The sequence below is a fragment of the Penicillium chrysogenum genome, assembly GCF_028827035.1.
Source record: "Penicillium chrysogenum strain IBT 35668 chromosome Unknown utg000005l_segment0_segment0, whole genome shotgun sequence".
Taxonomy (NCBI): domain Eukaryota; kingdom Fungi; phylum Ascomycota; class Eurotiomycetes; order Eurotiales; family Aspergillaceae; genus Penicillium; species Penicillium chrysogenum.
In genome coordinates this window covers 195,461-213,302 of record NW_026622753.1, presented here as the reverse complement: position 1 = coordinate 213,302, position 17,842 = coordinate 195,461, and the positions used below count along the sequence as shown (strand labels likewise).

Genomic DNA, 17,842 nt, shown 5'->3' with positions numbered 1-17,842 from the left:
TTCATTGGGCCTTTGACTCTTTTTGATATGGTCCGTGTGCTGCCCAGCAAGCCGGAAAAGACTTTTTTTATCTTCTATTTTAGTCCTGTCTTTAACCGAGAGGATCCTCGTAAATAGAGGAACTCCTGCATCCCAGACTTCGTGTCCACTGTCTCTTTTATATTGATCTACCTTGCCTGACTTCTCTTCCCTCTTCCTCCGACGTTGCATATGTCCTTATTCTCCGATACAATATCCTATGCCTAGCTATGTACACATGACATAGTTATCATTCCTGGTGGGACTTCCTCCGATCTCAACCACCCCCTTCCCAAGAAGTTCTAGACTTGGCGTGCCGGTTTGTGCCAGTTCCTTTTTTTGCGTTGGCGTCAATATCTCTTCCTCGTTTCTGCTTTGTGTTTCTGCTTTGAAGGTGAGCTCACTATATCTTTGGTTATTGAAGACAAGATCCCGGAAACAAGAGCTTTCCTCATGTTATCTCACATAACTGACTGTTGCTGGGTTACAGTTGACCAGTCGGGCACATGAACCGCCCTATCCGTGCTTTTATCCAAGAGCTCGGTCACCCAGGGGGTCTGTGAGCTCTACTGAGTAACCAAAAAGTAGATGCCCATTTAAGAGAAAGGATTACACCAGAATGGCGGGAGGTTATTTTGACCTTCCGATCTCCCGCAGCGCCTCTGATGAAGGATCGTCAAGTCTATCAAGGTCGTGTTGCTTTGCATCATCACCGTCCAGTAATAGCTTCCAAGGCCAGGGCCAGCCAGTGTACCAGGTGCGAAACTTCAGTGACGCTAGTGCACAGGACAAGTATCGGAATGCAGGCATTCTGAAAACCACGAACCGCGTCAAGCTTACAGTCAGCGAATCCGAGCCGAAAGAACAACCTACTGGGTCCATGGTCGAATTCCGACTGGATCAAAGGGGCACCGAGCTGCCGCAAAGACCATTACCCACTGCCAACATTCCGGGCTTCCAGGAAAAAGTCTCCTCAAGCTCTCAGCCGGCACCACAGGTGGAAGGTGATCACTCTAGCGCATCAGTGGATGGTACCGGTTTGACGATCAGCACCAAGTCTAGCTCCCCAGGGACTTTAGGAGAGTATCAGCTTGGTCAGGGTACGAATGACAAGGGGCGGACCACCTGCTTCGCACATGAAAGGGCCCACAAGTTCGCATCCCTTCTCAATTCTCCCCATAATTCTCCGAAGCACAGCCCTCGGTGCAGTCTAGTGTCTGAGATTGGCTCCACCCCCGCTGAAGTGGTGTACCAGACTGAAGATGGAGATAAATTTCCTGTGTTAAGCTGCTCCGAGAAACAACAACTCTTCAACAACTTAATAGATGAACATGAAGCGGACTTCTTAGACGGGCGATCAATACCGCAGACCACCAGAGCCCATTATCTAGTGAATCAAATGTCACCTCGAGACCTCAACTTCCTGAATCGCCTTCGCCCTCAATCGCCCGGTTTGCACTCCAATGACCAAGATACCGCCAGCGAGGACAGGAACTCATACGAGTCTGCTGAACGGACGTCACATTACCGCGGAGGCATTCTTTCATCGCTGCTCAAGCTTTACGACAAGACTCGTCATAACCACAACCAAGATCGAGGACGTTATGGGCGATCTCGACAGGGGAGCTCCTCTGAGTTCAGTGGACGCGGCCTGTCCCCGGACTCTGTTTGGAAACCGCAAAGGAAGTGGTACGATAAATCTACCGCTCGTTCTAGCATTTCCATGGCCGGCTCGTCCCGCCGCTCTGGCTCTCCCTTTGCCATGCTCACGCGGTCCCGCAGCAGTGGTGCTGCGATTCCCAGTCTAGGCCGCTCACGTCCCAAGCCCCAGCTTGAGGATGAAATTCATATCACTGTTCATATTGCTGATCTTCTGTCTCGACAACGGTACTTAATCCGGCTTTGTCGTGCTTTGATGAAGTATGGAGCTCCAACTCATCGGTTGGAGGAATATATGCGCATGACAGCTCGTGTCATCCAGATCGATGGCCAGTTTTTGTATATACCCGGCTGCATGATCATCTCCTTTGACGATGCCTCCACACACACAACAGAGGTCAAGGTTGTCCGGTCCAGCCAAGGTATTGATCTGGGTAAACTGGCCGATGTACATGAGATTTATAAGGAGGTGATTCACGATGTCATCGGGGTTGAAGAGGCAATACAGCGGCTCGATGAGGTTATGAAGAAGCAGAGCAAATTCCACCTCATGTTCCTCATCTTCGCCCATGGTTGTGCTAGCGCATCAGTCGGGCCCTTTGCCTTCAATGCTCGTCCGGTTGATATCCCCGTGGCATTTCTACTGGGGTGTCTCCTCGGAGTGTTACAATTGATCTTGTCCACCAAATCGAGCTTATATTCGAATGTGTTTGAAATCTCCGCCGCAGTCCTGACGTCTTTCCTTGCCCGTGCCTTCGGAAGCATCAGATTTCATGGGGAACCTCTGTTCTGCTTTTCTGCTCTAGCGCAGTCCGCCATCGCCCTCATCCTACCAGGATACACTGTATTATGTGCGAGTCTGGAGCTCCAGTCACGCAGTATTGTTGCAGGCTCTGTTCGCATGGTGTACGCCATCATATACTCGCTGTTCCTCGGGTTTGGGATCACCATTGGGACTGCCGTTTACGGGCTCCTCGACGCTCAAGCCTCAAAGGAGTATACATGTCCCGCCAGCCCCATCCACAACGAGTACCTGCAGCGGTTTCCATTCGTGATCCTATTCACCGTATGCCTGGCGATCGTCAACCGCGCCAAGTGGAAACAGATGCCGATTATGATGGTAATCTCTCTGGCTGGCTACGTGACCAACTACTTCAGCGCCAAGCGCTTCTATTCTAACACTCAAGTGTCCAATGCCCTGGGCGCCTTTGTCATTGGTGTAATGGGCAATCTCTACAGCCGGCTACGACATGGGCTCGCCGCTGCGGCAATGCTGCCGGCCATCTTTGTTCTCGTTCCCTCCGGTCTTGCGGCTAGTGGGTCTTTAATATCAGGTATTACTTCTGCGGAGGAAATGACCCGGTCCCCATATGCGGTTGTGAACAACGGAACACAAGGATTTGTCGACGCGGCAAAGAAGCTCTCAGCCGACGAGGCGAAGAATCAAAGCTACGGGGTCGTCTTCGATATCGGATATGGCATGGTCCAAATTGCTATTGGCACGACAGTTGGTCTCTTCCTAGCGGCCTTGGTGATTTACCCGCTAGGGAAGAAGCGCAGCGGACTATTTAGCTTCTAGGCCATGAAGTCCCCCGTCGTCTCCCCCTCTATCCTCTATTGCATCCACCTCTCGTCTTGTTACGTGCATTACTTTATCGCCATGCTCGGCCGAGTCTCTCCGGCATTTCGCATACGTGAACCCCTGATTTGGGGAACGGGAGTTCACTTGCTGTATTCTAGTTGTTATCCGTTCTATGAGGCTGGCGAATGCAAAGAACCACTGACTTCTTTGCTGCGTCTTCTCGATCATTTTTATTCCCTGTCCTCGCCGATCAAGTCTATATTGACTCACTATCCTGACCCTCCAGGACTCTCCGTCTGGACATATATAGAAGCTACGATTCTCACGAGTCACGACGAAAATCACCGAGGGCCTGCTTTCGCGTGTGCCTGTCTTGCCATTCTCTTTGTCCTTCTCCCTTGTGTCATATTTGAATATCGAGATGGGAAGAACAAAACTGTATTGTCTGAGCCTTGTTTTTATGTATCTCAGCGAGATATTGAAACCATCAATTGACGGAGCAGAAATATGACTTTTTGTCATTTGTTTATATACAACAGCCGTAGACCCTTGTAGATGTGGCATGTTATTGCGCAATAATCTATTCTAGTATAATAGCTGTGGATACAGATGTACATATGAGCTTCTCTCATGTAAGACCAGTATAACATCCAATAACCAGATAAACTAGGGCATCTTTCCATACGGACAGCAGAAAGTAGTCATCAATGAGTGATGGATGGCATGTATTAGGTACCTAACTAACTATTTACTCCATCTCGAATCTCGGTCTCAAATCCAGATTCAACGAATGCACTTTATGGAGCACTAGATATCTTAGAATTGCAATCCCAAACCCCCAAACGCCGAGCTTGTCAAACGATTTAAATACCACCGTAAATGCGCCTTTCCCCTCCCATCATGTTGGGCTGGGGTTTCGTCAAGATCATCGCTATCAATCAATACATTCATGGTGAATCCCCGCAGGAAACGGAAAAAGGAAGAAAGGAAAAACGAATGCCGAATGCCGGAAAACAGATTATTGAGAATATACGTAGGAAGGATAGACTGTATTTTCTATCGTCTCTCCACCCGACTAAGTGCCCCCAGAATGAGACCCAGATCTTCCTTAATCCTCGTTGGTGGTGGGTGTTCGTCATCGTTGCCTTCCATTGCGAGGAGACGCTGCGTGTTCTGCGCATCGCGTTCTTCCAGTCGCTGTGCACAGATGCGTAATATTCGGGATGAAACGGTATCTGCGGAGGCGCGGTATAGTTCGATGTCATGTACACCCGCTGCAAAGGTATCGAGTGTCGGTGCCAGCCCAGACGTGATGCGCGATAATTGAGCAGAGACGGCAGATGGAGTGATAGGTGGTCGGGTTGAAGATGGGGTAGAGGATTCGCCTTCTGGCTGATTCGAGGGATTGAGGGATTGCAGTATGGTTTGTTGCGAGGGGTCGAGGAGAGAGGGGTCGATTTCTTCGCGTCGTGATTTACGTGAAGGTTGCTTATCTTTTTGTTGGCTGTCGGATTGTTTGACGGCTGGGATGGCTGGCTGTCGAAGAAGCGCATTGAGAGACTGCCTTTCTCTGTGTAATCTGGGGAAGCCCGTTAGTCTTATACCTTTGTGGCAGCTCTCGGCAATACACTTACTTCTGTATATGCTCCTCCAGCTCCTTGATCTTGTCTGTATTTTGCACGTTTCGCGGGTTCGGCTTTTTGACAACCACGGCTGGAGGGTTCAAATCTTCGCGGTCAAGCCAGTTGGAAAGCTCCGAGTTGTTCGAGAAATCCTGAAGAAGCTCCTCTTGAATCACACGAGCTGGAAAAGAGTCAGATAAACAACCCTCTCACACAAGTCAACCGTTTCCACGTACCTGCTAAGCGCGCACTTTGATCGTCCGAGTTTGAACCCCCTGAGGGCTTTTCCCCTATTGCACGAGTCGCACACCAAATCAATAATTGTCGCATCCTTCGCGGCTCCGGGATTCCGTCATCGGCGATGTGCTTGTAGAAATCCGCTGTACCAACTTCTCTATGGGGTAACGCTGCATAGGAAAAGAGAAAATCAGCATTCGGCCATTTATAGCCCATGTCAGACCGAGAAGCCTACCATTTGATGTCCCGGAGTCGATCAAAAAACTGGCCCTTCGTCCTCGCATGCTCAAGCTGCTCCGCCGTCGCCCTTTCTCGCTTTTATCACCTTTTCCGCCTCTGAACTCTTTATTTCGCTGAATCACCGGGGTGTCGGCCACCGGCAGTGCCACCTTCGTACCCTCTGGAGGTTGCGCGGGCGAATTATATCCATTTGACTCAGACACTTGCGCTTGCTGTTTGGCTTTTGGTGGTCGTCCTGCTTTCTTCGGTTTCTTTGTCTCAGGTTGGTGCTCTGGGCTGTCGCGGGTTCGTGAGGAGCGGATCGCGTTTGTCGGTTCAAATTCAGGTTCTGTATGTGTAGTCTTTGCAGTCCCCCTCGTGGGTCTCCTAGTTGGAAGCTCCACGCTTTTCTCCTTTTCTGGCACCGCGCTTGTAGTGGTCTCCTCGCCCGTTTGCTTTTTCCGTGGTCGTCCTCTTTTCGGTGTTGACTTAGGAGGCGCATTTTCCACGTCCGAATGGTGATTTTCTCGGACCGCTTCGATTGATGGCCTGGGCTTCTTCGATGGTAGTAGAGCGAACTGGAACCCTTCTGCATCCTCCTCGTATGTCACTGAGAGACATTAGCATGCTTCTTTCCTGAGCCCAACAATTTTCACCCAGCAAATTACTCACCAGCTGTCCGCTTCCCTAGTTTGTTTGTGTTCTCCAGCTCTTGTTTACTTGCGCTGAGTCGCGTAGTCCTCCGTTCCTTGGCTTTTCCAGTCCCAGAGGACGCAGCTGCAGAGCGCGACTGTGTCTTCGGAGCGGCCATTGCAATCGTCCCCAGCGGTTCGCGACGCTTCGTCTTGGTCGTTGTGGTCGCCAGGACCGCGACTGTCATGTCAGGAGGGGTCCACGCGGGGTTATTGTGGTCGGAAATAAACGTAGGGGCGGCGAAGCGAGCACCCCCTTTCCGGTGTCGACTACTCGCTCCGCGGTGTTCTGTTCTCCAGTCAAACACCCCTGGTTGAAGAGACTTCCTGGAGAAACAACAGGCGCGACTCCCGCGTGCGTACGGATACCAAACTCGAGTTATTCCACCCCCCAAACAGCTGGTCGAGCTCGACGCGGTGTCGGTGAATCAGACGGTTTGTTGATTAATGTACTTGATGTGTGTATAGGGTAGTGGCACGGTTGGGTTGAGGTGGGCCAGTCGGCTCGCGGAATGTTAGGCGCGGGTCGCGTCCCAATTCAGAACTGCAGCTAAATAGCAGCAGACTAGGCGACTTATTCAATTCAATCGCGAAAAAGACACGCAAGGGAGCGGCGGCTTGGGGTGTGAGTGGTGGGTTGGATTCTCGCACGCGGTTGTTTTGGTCGGGCGCGTGGGGACCGCGCTAGTCTGTTTTGGGACTATCGACCGTTATACTTCAACGTTGGTCTTCTACTTTGGCTGCTTCGACTGCTTTGACTGCTTTTGTATGATTGGAAAAGATTGAAGCGCTGTTAATGTATGACTGGCTCTAAAATGCAACTCTCTCTCTCTCTCTCTCTCTCTCTCTCTCTCTCTCTCTCTCTCTCTCTCTCTCTCTCTCTCTCTCTCTCATCTCTTCTACCCCCAATTCCTCGCAATGCGCAGATGCTGCTAGATAAACGCTATGATGCTTTAACCAGAATACAAAATAACACCCCGACACCAGTGTTGAAAAGCAATATGTTCAGTGAAAAAAAGCGGTGGGAGTTGAGTCCTGTCCACTCCAGAGAAAAAAGAAGACAGATAATCGGGTCATTGAATCGACTTGAGTAAAGTGGAGGCGTTGCTTGCTGGTGCCAGGCTGCCCTCGATGCGCCGCTTGGCTTCCTGCATCTCCTCGGCAGTGATATTCTCCGACGTCTTGGGCATGTCAGGTTCATACTGAGGAATGTCCGGGCTGTGGCCGACAGACATGCCAACTCGGATCTAAATGGGAAAATTGTTAGTATGCAATTGATTAAGTAGATAGAAAGAGGGTGTGCCTCTTACCAGAGTTTCAAGAGCGCCCTTTGAATTGTCTGCCAGGTCCTTGTCGAAATTGACCCTGCCATCTTCAAAGAGCACTAAAAGGGTGCTACCGCCGAATTTGAAGTAGCCTAATTCCTCGGCCCTTGAAACCTTCTCGCCGGCCTTACGGGTGATGACGGTGCTGCCGACCATCATGGCACCGACGCAGATAACCATAACTCGGCCATGCTCAACGGAGTCAATGGGGACGAGAATGCGGACATTTTCGCCGTAGACGTCTAAAGCAGATCGGATCGCCATAGGGTTCACCGTATAGTATTCGCCCTCGATGGTCTTGGGTTCACCCATGATTCCATCTACGGGGATATGGAAGCGGTGGTAATCTTGAGGTGCTAGACGGAACACTCCGAGGGCACCGTTTCGGTATCGAGCAGCATCCTCTGGGTAAGCATCGCCTAGCAATCTTTCGATTGAGAACTCACGACCCTTGACCCAGATGCTGGTTGCATCGCTCAAGCGGTCAAAGACCACTGAGCGACAGTCGGCGGGAGACACAACGATCTTAGGCTCATCGGGAGCGGAACACGGACGGGCCTCAGGCTTGAGTGCGCGGTAAAAGAATTCGTTGAAACTGCGGAACTTATCTATAGGCATCAGGACTTCGGACATGTCCAGCTGGTGGAAATTGATAAAGTCCTGGATCTGGGATGCCGAGGCTGGGTCATCGTATTTGCGACCCTGCTTGACACTCAAAGAGCGGAGCACACGGCGGACTAGTAAAGTTTGTTAGCAAATGTATCTTCTCTTTGGATGGGTACTCGATCCTAATGGTTGCATACTTCGCTTCTTTTCCATATCACGGCTTTTAATGCCCTTGTATAGCAGCCGGATTCCAAGTCGCACATAGACACTCATGCGTTCCTCGTTGATCTGACCCGTGATGCGATCTTGTACAAGGATATTGGCCGAGTTGGCTCCGAGTTTGTATCCGCCGTATGAAATCTTCGTGATGACCTTGGAGTACCACTTGCGCTGTGCCTGGCTGGAAGTCACAAAGCCACCCATAACCAAGTTGTCAACCTGGCGCCAATCCTGACTTGCGCACGTAGCAATGTGCGTGATGATATCCGCATCAGAGCGTTTCGCAAGACGTGGCTGGTGGCAAAGCGGACACTCGCGAATCTCGATGACGTGCTCCTCGTCCCTCTCGTCTGCGAGGTCATCCGGCTGGAGATACTCATCAGAAGAGCTAGATTGCTCTTCGCTAGACAGGGTTGGAATAGTCGTTTTCTGCGGATCGGTATTGGAAGCAGCAGCGGTGTTGGTTTCCAAGGTGTGCTCGTCGCTGCTAGATGGCTCACTATCTTGACTTCCAGAATTTGACAGGGGGCCTGAAGGCGCTTCGGGAGACGCCATTGAATTTCTCTTCTGTAGAGTCTGAAGCGTATCTTCGAGACAGATCACTGCCTGGTCAAATGTCAGATCATCGGTCCCGGTAGACTCATTCTCTGCGCTGAAACGTTCGAAGAAGCTGTCAATTGTCGACTCCTTTAGCGTTGAACCGAGAGTATCCAGCATTGTCGTCATCTCCACCTTGTCAATGCGACCACTATCGTCGGCGTCATATTGTTTAAGCATCAACCTCCAGAACTGCTGTCGAAGAGCACTGTACGGCAGGTACTTCGCCTTGACGTGTAGCTCTGGCGAGTGCTTGTCTTCCCATCGTTCTCTATTCTTGAGGACAAGGGGGATAGTATAAGGTCTGAAGCCGTCCTGGTCAGGTGGCGGAACTGAATCGCCATCGTAGATGTTCAGCGTGGAAGCTAGCTGCACTGAGCTAGCACTATCCGTCTCTGAAACGCCTTCTTCTGGGAGGGAAGAGGGTGCAAGCAGAGTCGGCCCTGGAGCTTCGAGCATTGACTGGCTTGAGACTGAAGTGGCGGATTGACGCGTTTTTAATATAGGCCGAGCCATTTTGGACAGACTTGATGAAGAGTGCGAGGGGCTGATTCCGGATCGCGAGGGACTAACTCCAGATCGCGTACCAGACTTGGCAGCTGTAGTGAAATCAGCTTCCTCCACTTCATCTACAAACTGATATAGTCCCGTCTCAGGGTCTGCTTCCGGGCCGGTCTGCACGAGATTCTGCAGAGGGAAACCCGCAGAGGCAACAAAGTCATTTCCCGAGAACTTGTCTCGATCTATCACATTGAAGCTGATAGTATAAGACTGTTCGTGCCGCATTACCTGGAACACCATTTTCTCATGATACACCGGGTTAAGGTTATGGCGGATGACGGGGGTTCTCAAGGTCTTCCTTCCGAGAGAGGTCACGACAAAAGGGTCCATATCGAACGATGTCCGTGTTACTATAACACCAATTAACATTTAGCGGTTTGCATGCAGGAAGATAATCCATACCGTTCCGTTCAGGGGGCAGATCGGTCACTCGAACAATTTCCATAAAAACGATACCCTGTACCCCAGTTCCCGAGCCTGAGAATTGGTATGCACGAGCTGCCAGGGACTTGCGTCTCAATCGAGCCAACCGAAGTCGCCGACGACGCTTTTCGCCCACTTCTGGACCGCCCGCCTGGTCATCGGCCTCGTCAGAGGTCTCATCGTCCCGTTCCAAGTCATCAAAATCGGCAGGAGGAATCTGAGCGTTCTGGTCATCCTCATCACCTGAATATACCAATTTCTTGAACTTGCCGAATATGTCCGGCGGCGTGGCAGCGGGGTTCGCAGAATCGGCGAGTGAGAACTGCAGTAGGATCTCACCCGACACAGTGCTGTCCTTCCTTTTGGACGTCTTCCGCTTGGAATTCAGAGTGTACCATTTGGGCTATGGGCGAAGAAGAAAAAGTCAGCGTTGGCCCCAAATATCCGAGCAACGTGTCCCTTCACCCACCGGTTGGTTCACCTCGCCATCGGCGAAGATGTCCTCCAATGCAATATCAAACTCGCCCAGGTAATCCTTGCCAAATCGATCGTGATCCCAGCATATAGCTTCCAACAGCGGTACACCCACCACGGGCATGCCGAACGAGACGTTCCATTCGGGGTTCAGGGTCTTGAATATGGTTGGTGTTGATTGCCTCGCATCTCCTAATGTAACCACCAAATACTGTACAACATGTAAGCGGCCTCGGTTCGAATTGTCTTTGTTGGAAGGATGCTCACTGGGTCGCTCGTGCCACCTCTATCTTTGGCTGCGAGGTTGCGTCCCTGATGAAACCATTGAAATCAGCCAGGAGCTCATGAGAATACAAAAAGGTCACACAATCCCTCAGTACTTACCCGGATTACTGAAACCTTGAGTATCAAATGTTTGGTTTCCGTCGATCGCAATGGACTGGCGCTTCTGCTCTGTCCGGGAGTTGACGACGCGCTCCTCGCGGAAAGGTGCGAGCTCAACCGTTGGGGTAGTGCCAACCGGACCATTGCGGATGTACACAAAATGAGAAGAAAGACAAGGAAACGGAAATAAAGGGAAAAAAAAGTGTTGGGCGGGGTGGCTTGGCCCCTGGTCAACACAATTGACGTTTACGAGAGACCCCAGAGTAGTTGATCGACGATCCGCTGGTTGTGATCCGGGTCGATCAGCCAAGAAACGGATTTACCCACTGTAATTTCCAAGCTCTTTTGGTTAATTCAAAACACAGGGATTGGTTCAGATGGGTTGAAGGGTAGATCATTAGATCTTGACGGGGAAAATGTAGAGAAACTTGAGGGGAAAAGTGGGAGAGACACCTACGAATTGGGGGCAAACTGGGATATCAAGACAGCTCCACACCGCAAGTTATTTCTCCGGGAAAAATAGAAAAATGGATGCCTATTGTGTACATGTCTGTACTTGGCGATGCCCTGAACCTATGTATCTCTTTGATTTAACAGACATTTATGCAATGTACGGCCCTGCACGAGATGCAGTACCCCGCATCCTACTTAATACCAAATGTTGAGATGTATATTGTAGCCGAGGTGTTATTCTTATTCTGGAAAATCATAGAGCTATGAATGCTTGTAGAAAAAGGGACAAATCTAAGGTCAGTCTTGTCGTCGGTCTGTTCGCCCCCAAACCTCGTCTGCATTAGCTTTGCCCTTAGTTTCCGGCACATAACAATAGATGAAGGCACCGAGTAACCCGGCCATAGCTGCAAACACCCAGTATACTTGTCCACGATTACCGAGAGCATCATCAAGCACTGGAAAGAACTGTGCCACCACAAAGGTTGCGATCCAGTTGGCACCCAGCGCCCAGCTCTGTGCTGCGCCCACAGCCTCGGGCCCAACCAGCTCGGAGGCCAGGATGAAGGGGACCGGGCCCAGTCCGATCGCAAAAGATGCCACAAAAAGTAAGGCAGCAATCGCCGTCGGAATCTTAGCATTCATATGAATACTTATCGCGAGAAGTACAGAACTGCAGCCCATACCGCAGATGCTCAGCATCAGGCACAACTTTCGGCCAATGCGATCGGGCAGTGGGGAGCACGCCAGCGTGATCCCAAGATTAACTGCAGATATCATTATCGTGAGTAGCGCAGCGGTCGTTGGTAATATGCTTTGTAGTAAGGACACGCTGTACATAACAATGCTGTTCATCCCAGTGAGTTGCTGGGCGACCATCACCCCAACCACGGCAATAATAGCTGGGCGGTAGTAGGGATCTTTGACAACCTGCAAAAACGTGACTATAGGCTTCTTAGGCGCCCCCTCACCGGATGAAGGGAGCAAGGATTCTTGCTCGCCCGATGCAGGCGCATCTGAGGTCCTCCAGCCCGCAATCTCCGCTTCAATATCGGCATCTCTACCACGGATCCGCTGCAGGACTCGGCGTGCCTGACTGGTCTTCTGGTGTTCTGCGAGCCATGAAGGACTTTCTGGTACCAAGAACAGCCCCAAAAGCTCTAGAGCACCGATGATCCCGGCCACAGCCAGTATGAGTCTCCAGAGTCTTGCTTCACTCCAGAAGTATCCCAGGGATTGTGTCAACAGAATACCGACATTGGTCATAATCTGGGTGAAGGCACCGAAGAGGCCTCGGGCACTGGGAGGAGCGACCTCTGAAATGTAGATAGGCCCAACCACAATTGCAGCACCGGAGCCAATTCCAGAGAGGAATCTTCCAAAACTCAAGAGGGAAATCGCTGGCGCAAGTGTCTCCGCCACAGGCCCCAGAATAAAGAACACCGTGGTCGCTCGTAATGCAAGCAGACGTCCGTATCTGGTCGCGATAGGTCCTGCCAGTAGGGCTCCAAGTAAACCACCGAGCGTGTAGATCGAAGAGACGAGGCCGAATTGGGATGGCGTCATAGGGAAACATTGCGGCAGACCATGGAAAGTGATGCCAGAAGAATGAATTCCTTGACGCTCGCATGTTATCACGGATTTTGGGGCATTGAGCTCTGCCTGTATAATTCATGTATCAGTAATGTTAAGTATACTCCGTACATGGAGGGGACGATATCGTACCAGATGAAAGCCAAATTGGAGCGGACCAAGCGTTACAACAAACACGAGATATATCAAGTACGGTGTAACCCGCGACCGGGTTGATGCGCCCAAAACCATCGTTGACACAAATTCTAGGATCGACGACCCCGGGACTGAAGGTACGATAAGAGGACCTCCAGCTAATGACGTTTGTCAATCGCAGAGATAAGATGAGATGAGGTCAAGTGTCAAGTTGGTCAGACGAGAAAGGTCTGGCTAGGTCAAACTTCACATTGGATCACATAGAGTCCTTCACAGTTTAGATGACTTAGAAGCAGTTGAGTTGAAGAGTTGAAGAGTTGAAGCTACAAGAAGGTGAAGCGCCAACCCAGGTGAAGCCGTCCGACATGTGATCTGACTAAGCGTTGACTCGGCTGAACTCACCTGCCCAGGTGGGCAGTCGCATTGTACAATTCAGACAATACCTTAGAACCTTGGAATATCTCTCTCGTCTTTCAAATCCTTTCTTATATTGAAAGAACTGGTAATCGTGGAGAAAGCTATCTCTCCACCAATGGAGTGACAATATCACCGGCCCATTCAGATCCACAAATGAGTCTGACAAACCCGCCCTCTTCCTCCGGCTCTCTCTCGCGAACCAGAGTCGGTAACTTGAAACGGAGTCTCCAGGCTACTGTCGATGGTAATTATATATATTCCTTGTGATCACTCGTTCCTTGGTGTAACGGCTTGTTTCTATCTTTCCATCATGTTTGGAAGGGGTTTCCCTTTCATGAATTCTGGAGGATTCTATTCTCGTGGTAACTCTTGCCCTTTGATTCTTTGTGTTGATCTTGTCTCTGTGCGAATTTGCAAAGTGGAATCCTCGCGAACGCATTCGATTCTTAATCCGGCAATCCGAAATATGCTAACTGAGGGTTTATACAGATGCTATTGAATCAAGAAGACCCGGCGGGTATACCAGCAAAGTCCGGGTCCGAGATCGGTATAACATAGTAGGCTTCATCAGCAGTGGTACGTATGGCCGGGTGTATAAGGCTGTTGGCAAAAATGGCAAGAAAGGGGAGTTTGCAATCAAAAAGTAAAAGCCCTCCAGCGTTGGATTTCTTATTCATTCTAACATCATCCAGATTCAAACCCGACAAGGAAGGCGAAACCATCCAATACACGGGTCTGTCGCAGTCGGCTATCCGTGAAATGGCACTGTGCACTGAGCTCTCACATGCGAATGTGGTCCAACTAGAAGAGATCATTCTGGAAGACAAATGCATATTCATGGTGTTTGAATATACAGAGCATGATTTGCTGCAAATTATTCATCATCACACTCAGCCTCAGCGGCATGCTATTCCAGCGCCTATGGTCCGGTCCATCATGTTCCAGTTGTTGAATGGATTGCTCTATCTTCATACCAACTGGGTCCTACATCGTGATCTGAAACCAGCCAATATCCTCGTCACCTCAAGCGGTGCTATTCGCATCGGCGACTTGGGGTTAGCACGTCTGTTCTACAAGCCACTCAATTCTCTGTTCTCGGGCGACAAAGTCGTCGTCACAATCTGGTATCGTGCACCCGAGCTGCTCATGGGAAGCCGGCACTATACCCCTGCAGTTGATATGTGGGCAATAGGCTGTATCTTCGCCGAATTACTCTCGCTACGACCAATATTCAAAGGCGAAGAAGCCAAAATGGACAGCAAGAAAACAGTCCCGTTCCAACGGAACCAAATGATGAAGATTGTCGAAATCCTCGGTCTTCCCCGCAAAGAGTCCTGGCCGGGTCTAGCCTCCATGCCCGAATATTCCCAGCTCCAATCCCTAGTGCTCCACCGTCAACCTTCACATTTCCATCGCGGCTCTAATCTTGAAGGCTGGTACCAGAGCTGTCTGAAAAACGGTGGATACTCGTCCACCTCCAGTGCCGGTACTCCCGGTGCAGATGGATTCGATCTTCTATCGCGTATGCTCGAATATGACCCTAGCAAGCGGATGACCGCCGAGCAAGCGCTTGAGCACCCCTATTTTACCAATGGCGGCCCTATCAGTGGCAACTGCTTTGAGGGTATCGAGGGCAAATACCCACACCGTCGGGTCACGCAGGATGATAATGATATTCGCACTGGCAGTCTTCCTGGCACCAAACGGAGCGGACTGCCAGACGATTCGTTGATGAGGGCTTCGAAGCGCCTCAAGGAGTAATCTTCATTTGCTTGCTGCATATCTGTGTTGGTCATATTTTGCTGCTCGTGGACAGGCTGGCCATGATATCCTGGGGCTATGACCACTATATGTCATGCATTATGAACGGTGATCGATTTTCACCTAAAGGGGTCATTCAAGCTCTGCTAGATAGTAATCATTCCGATTGCTTGGCATAGGCCTTTTGTACCCGTAATTCCCATAATTGCCCATGTCCCTATCCCATTCCCGAAAATCTATATATTGGACTATCCCCGTTTATATATATAACACGGAAAGGTAGCCCGGCTAGCGCAATTGGCAGCGCATGACTTCTGTCGGCCGGAATTACTCCCTTCCCGTTTATTCACTTTTGTATTTTACTTCGTTGTGCAGTAGCCAAAACCTCCGATTGTCACTGCAGCGGTATATATACTAGGCCCTAAAATCCGTTCGGGACCAAAGTCTGGGAAGAATAGGAGGCATAGAAACTATAGCAGCCATTATGACTCGAACTTCGTGCGCTGTCGTGCAACCAAGATGCTTCCAATCGAGAATATTGTAAATGATCGTTACTATATTCTATAGTACTTAGTTACCTCTAGACTCTCTTTACTTTTGCCTACCTAGCTCTCTCCTGCTGCTAACCTATCTGCGATCTTATCTAAGGAGTGTTATCAACCGGGGCAAAGTGCACCCTCGTACCAATAGTGTACCACTCAGGACAGTATTCATTTAACCGCACAATGTATTCCCCTATGTCAGTATGAACTTTGGCCTGATATCTGGAGGACATTCTACGCCACAGCCTAAGCATTTGACTTCCATAATCGCTGGTCACGAGGGGTCCTTTATCGCGAGATTGCTGATTTGTAAATCGATATTATTCTCTCTGCCATTCTTCCGGGAATAGGCCCTCTGCTGGAAATCAAAGGTCTCCAATCTTATCAGACACCCAGATATTACCCGATTATAACGCCGAAAAGATGAGAAGGATTGCGTAAAAAGATAATCAGTACCCTGAGACCGAAGCGAAGAGTCAGTGATCACTGTCAGAGAATCAGACAAGGGGTTGATAGTCACTTACCGTTCTGTTCGTGTCGCTTGTCTCCGCCGGTATCATCCTTGCCGTCACTACCCGCAGTAGAAGCATGGTTAGCGGCATCTTTGATGCCCTGCTCATCACCACGCAGCGCTTCAAAGTAGCCCTTGATATCTTCCGCACTGACAGCCTGTCCACTGTCAGCGAAGGGCTGCAGGAACACTTTGAGTTTGTCACGCAGATGGTTGTATGCCATTGCGCCCTCAATGGCGCGCACCCGATCCATATTGTTTAGTGCTGCCTCACCACGATCATAGATGCTGCCTGTACCGACGCTCGCGGCACCATTGGCCTGGCCGTCGTCAGACATGGGAGGCTCGTAGGTATCTTCTTCTTCGCGAAGCTGGGGGTGGGGAACAAGCTTGGGGAAGCATTCTTCACAGCGACACAGCTGACCATGAAAATCTTCCAAAGCAAAAAGGGAGAATGATTCTATTGGAGGGGAGTTGAGGAGCTCAGTGTGTTTGGGAGCCAATGGCTTTGTAGGAGTGCCGCTTTCTTCCTTGGCAGACTCCTCTTCCTTCATGACCTTTGATGGCTGTTCCTCAGCAGGGGCTTCTTCTCCTTCTTCTTTAGTCCGCTTCGTAACAGGCTCTCCTTCAGTGGGCCCCTCGTCATCTGCCTTGCGCTTTTTTGTCTGTTCGGCCTTCTCCTGATCCTTGTGTTCGGTCTCCTTGGGCTCAGTAGCTGGTACAGAGATGTCCTCGGTCACATTTAGCTCAGTCACGTTTGAGGCCTTCTTGAGTCCACCTTCCCTGAAAACCGGTGGCAAGAATCCAGGTGTGCCTGCATAAGCCTTGATCCAGGGGTTAGAGTCGATGCATTTGAAGCAGATCAGATGGTCGAAATCATCCTCTGCGGGAAACCCAGGTGGGAGCATATCTTCGTCGTCCTCGGCTAAAGTTTCGTTGGCGGCATCACCACCGCCGATCCCATTGACCTTTGGGGCAGCCTTATTCCAATCGCGCGACAAGCCGATGAGACACTCCGGGTGCCACCAGTCCTCACCACAGCCTCCGGTCTCGACGGTACCAAGCCCCAGGCACTGGAACATTGTCCCCTTTTCTGAATACGCATCGTACTGTTCGCCGCAGCCACAGAACTGATTGCGGAAATTATGATTGTATCTGTTGCCTGCTGCAGCCTCTTGGGAGTGCACACCCTTCTTGCCGGTTGCGGGATCTTCACGGAGCGTGCAGCAAGAAGACGACGGGAAACGGGTGGTCCCACAATCGCAGACAAAGTTGCGCTTGTTGAAGAGCTCCACTAGAGTATGCTCCCCGTGACAAGCGATCGAGCACGAGTAACAGACGGCAGCGGCATTGTAGGATTCGTCGGAGCGGGTAGGAGGAGGATTGCAGGTTAGGCATGCAAAGAGGACTTGTCGCAATGGTCCGAGGTCATATGTGCAAGAGTCAAAAGCCTAAAGCCAATAGGTCAGCCGTGGAACAAGTCGCGCGCCACCTGCTTGTCCAGACACTCACATAAGGAAGAGCCTCGCGCGCATCTGCCTCTAGTTGGAGCTGTGACTCAATAAACCTAAAGCCAGTTAGTTAAGTTACTTCTCTAATGTGGGGGAAGTGTTGGGGTTGGGGGAATGCGTCATACTCTTTCGCGGTCTGGGAGTTCTGGGAGCCCATGCTCTCACTGCGAGCATCTTCGGTTACTTGGGCAACAGCCGAGTGCGGGGCCTCCATTGTTGGGGGATCTATCTGCGTCCCTATTTTGGCAACTGGCAAATAACGAACGGCCCAAAAGTAATGGATGCCGAGGCGATGTGTTGAATA

The 17,842-nt window shown here is 50.6% G+C and overlaps 6 protein-coding genes across 6 annotated transcripts; 2 read left to right on the top strand and 4 right to left on the bottom strand.

Moving 5' to 3' along the window:
- Positions 1-637: 637 nt before the first annotated feature.
- On the top strand, positions 638-3,256 carry N7489_008455 (threonine/serine exporter family protein; the record flags this gene model as incomplete). The annotated part of the gene is made up of 1 exon (XM_056714205.1): positions 638-3,256. The coding sequence occupies one exon, from the start codon at positions 638-640 to the stop codon at positions 3,254-3,256; it is 2,619 nt and encodes an 872-aa protein (XP_056561827.1).
- A 1,059-nt stretch (positions 3,257-4,315) lies between these two features.
- On the bottom strand, positions 4,316-6,217 carry N7489_008454 (Mis12-Mtw1 family protein; the record flags this gene model as incomplete). The annotated part of the gene is made up of 5 exons (XM_056714204.1): positions 4,316-4,838; positions 4,894-5,062; positions 5,118-5,288; positions 5,354-5,947; positions 6,010-6,217. 5 exons carry the CDS (start codon positions 6,215-6,217, stop codon positions 4,316-4,318), a joined length of 1,665 nt encoding a protein of 554 aa, XP_056561826.1.
- An 885-nt stretch (positions 6,218-7,102) lies between these two features.
- Positions 7,103-10,762, bottom strand: N7489_008453 (putative phosphatidylserine decarboxylase Psd2; the record flags this gene model as incomplete). Its single annotated transcript, XM_056714203.1, has 7 exons — positions 7,103-7,276; positions 7,340-8,091; positions 8,158-9,687; positions 9,740-10,163; positions 10,230-10,445; positions 10,502-10,546; positions 10,619-10,762. 7 exons carry the CDS (start codon positions 10,760-10,762, stop codon positions 7,103-7,105), a joined length of 3,285 nt encoding a protein of 1,094 aa, XP_056561825.1.
- A 606-nt stretch (positions 10,763-11,368) lies between these two features.
- N7489_008452 (putative MFS glucose transporter) lies at positions 11,369-12,892 on the bottom strand (the record flags this gene model as incomplete). Its single annotated transcript, XM_056714202.1, has 2 exons — positions 11,369-12,730; positions 12,794-12,892. 2 exons carry the CDS (start codon positions 12,890-12,892, stop codon positions 11,369-11,371), a joined length of 1,461 nt encoding a protein of 486 aa, XP_056561824.1.
- Positions 12,893-13,303: 411 nt separating this feature from the next.
- ssn3 (cyclin-dependent serine/threonine protein kinase SSN3) lies at positions 13,304-14,974 on the top strand (the record flags this gene model as incomplete). The annotated part of the gene is made up of 3 exons (XM_056714201.1): positions 13,304-13,457; positions 13,703-13,856; positions 13,906-14,974. The coding sequence occupies exons 1-3, from the start codon at positions 13,367-13,369 to the stop codon at positions 14,972-14,974; spliced, it is 1,314 nt and encodes a 437-aa protein (XP_056561823.1). The 5' UTR covers positions 13,304-13,366.
- Positions 14,975-16,032: 1,058 nt separating this feature from the next.
- On the bottom strand, positions 16,033-17,752 carry N7489_008450 (putative metaphase-anaphase transition protein (Mlo2); the record flags this gene model as incomplete). The annotated part of the gene is made up of 3 exons (XM_056714200.1): positions 16,033-17,478; positions 17,540-17,594; positions 17,664-17,752. 3 exons carry the CDS (start codon positions 17,750-17,752, stop codon positions 16,033-16,035), a joined length of 1,590 nt encoding a protein of 529 aa, XP_056561822.1.
- Between the last annotated feature and the right edge of the window lie 90 nt (positions 17,753-17,842).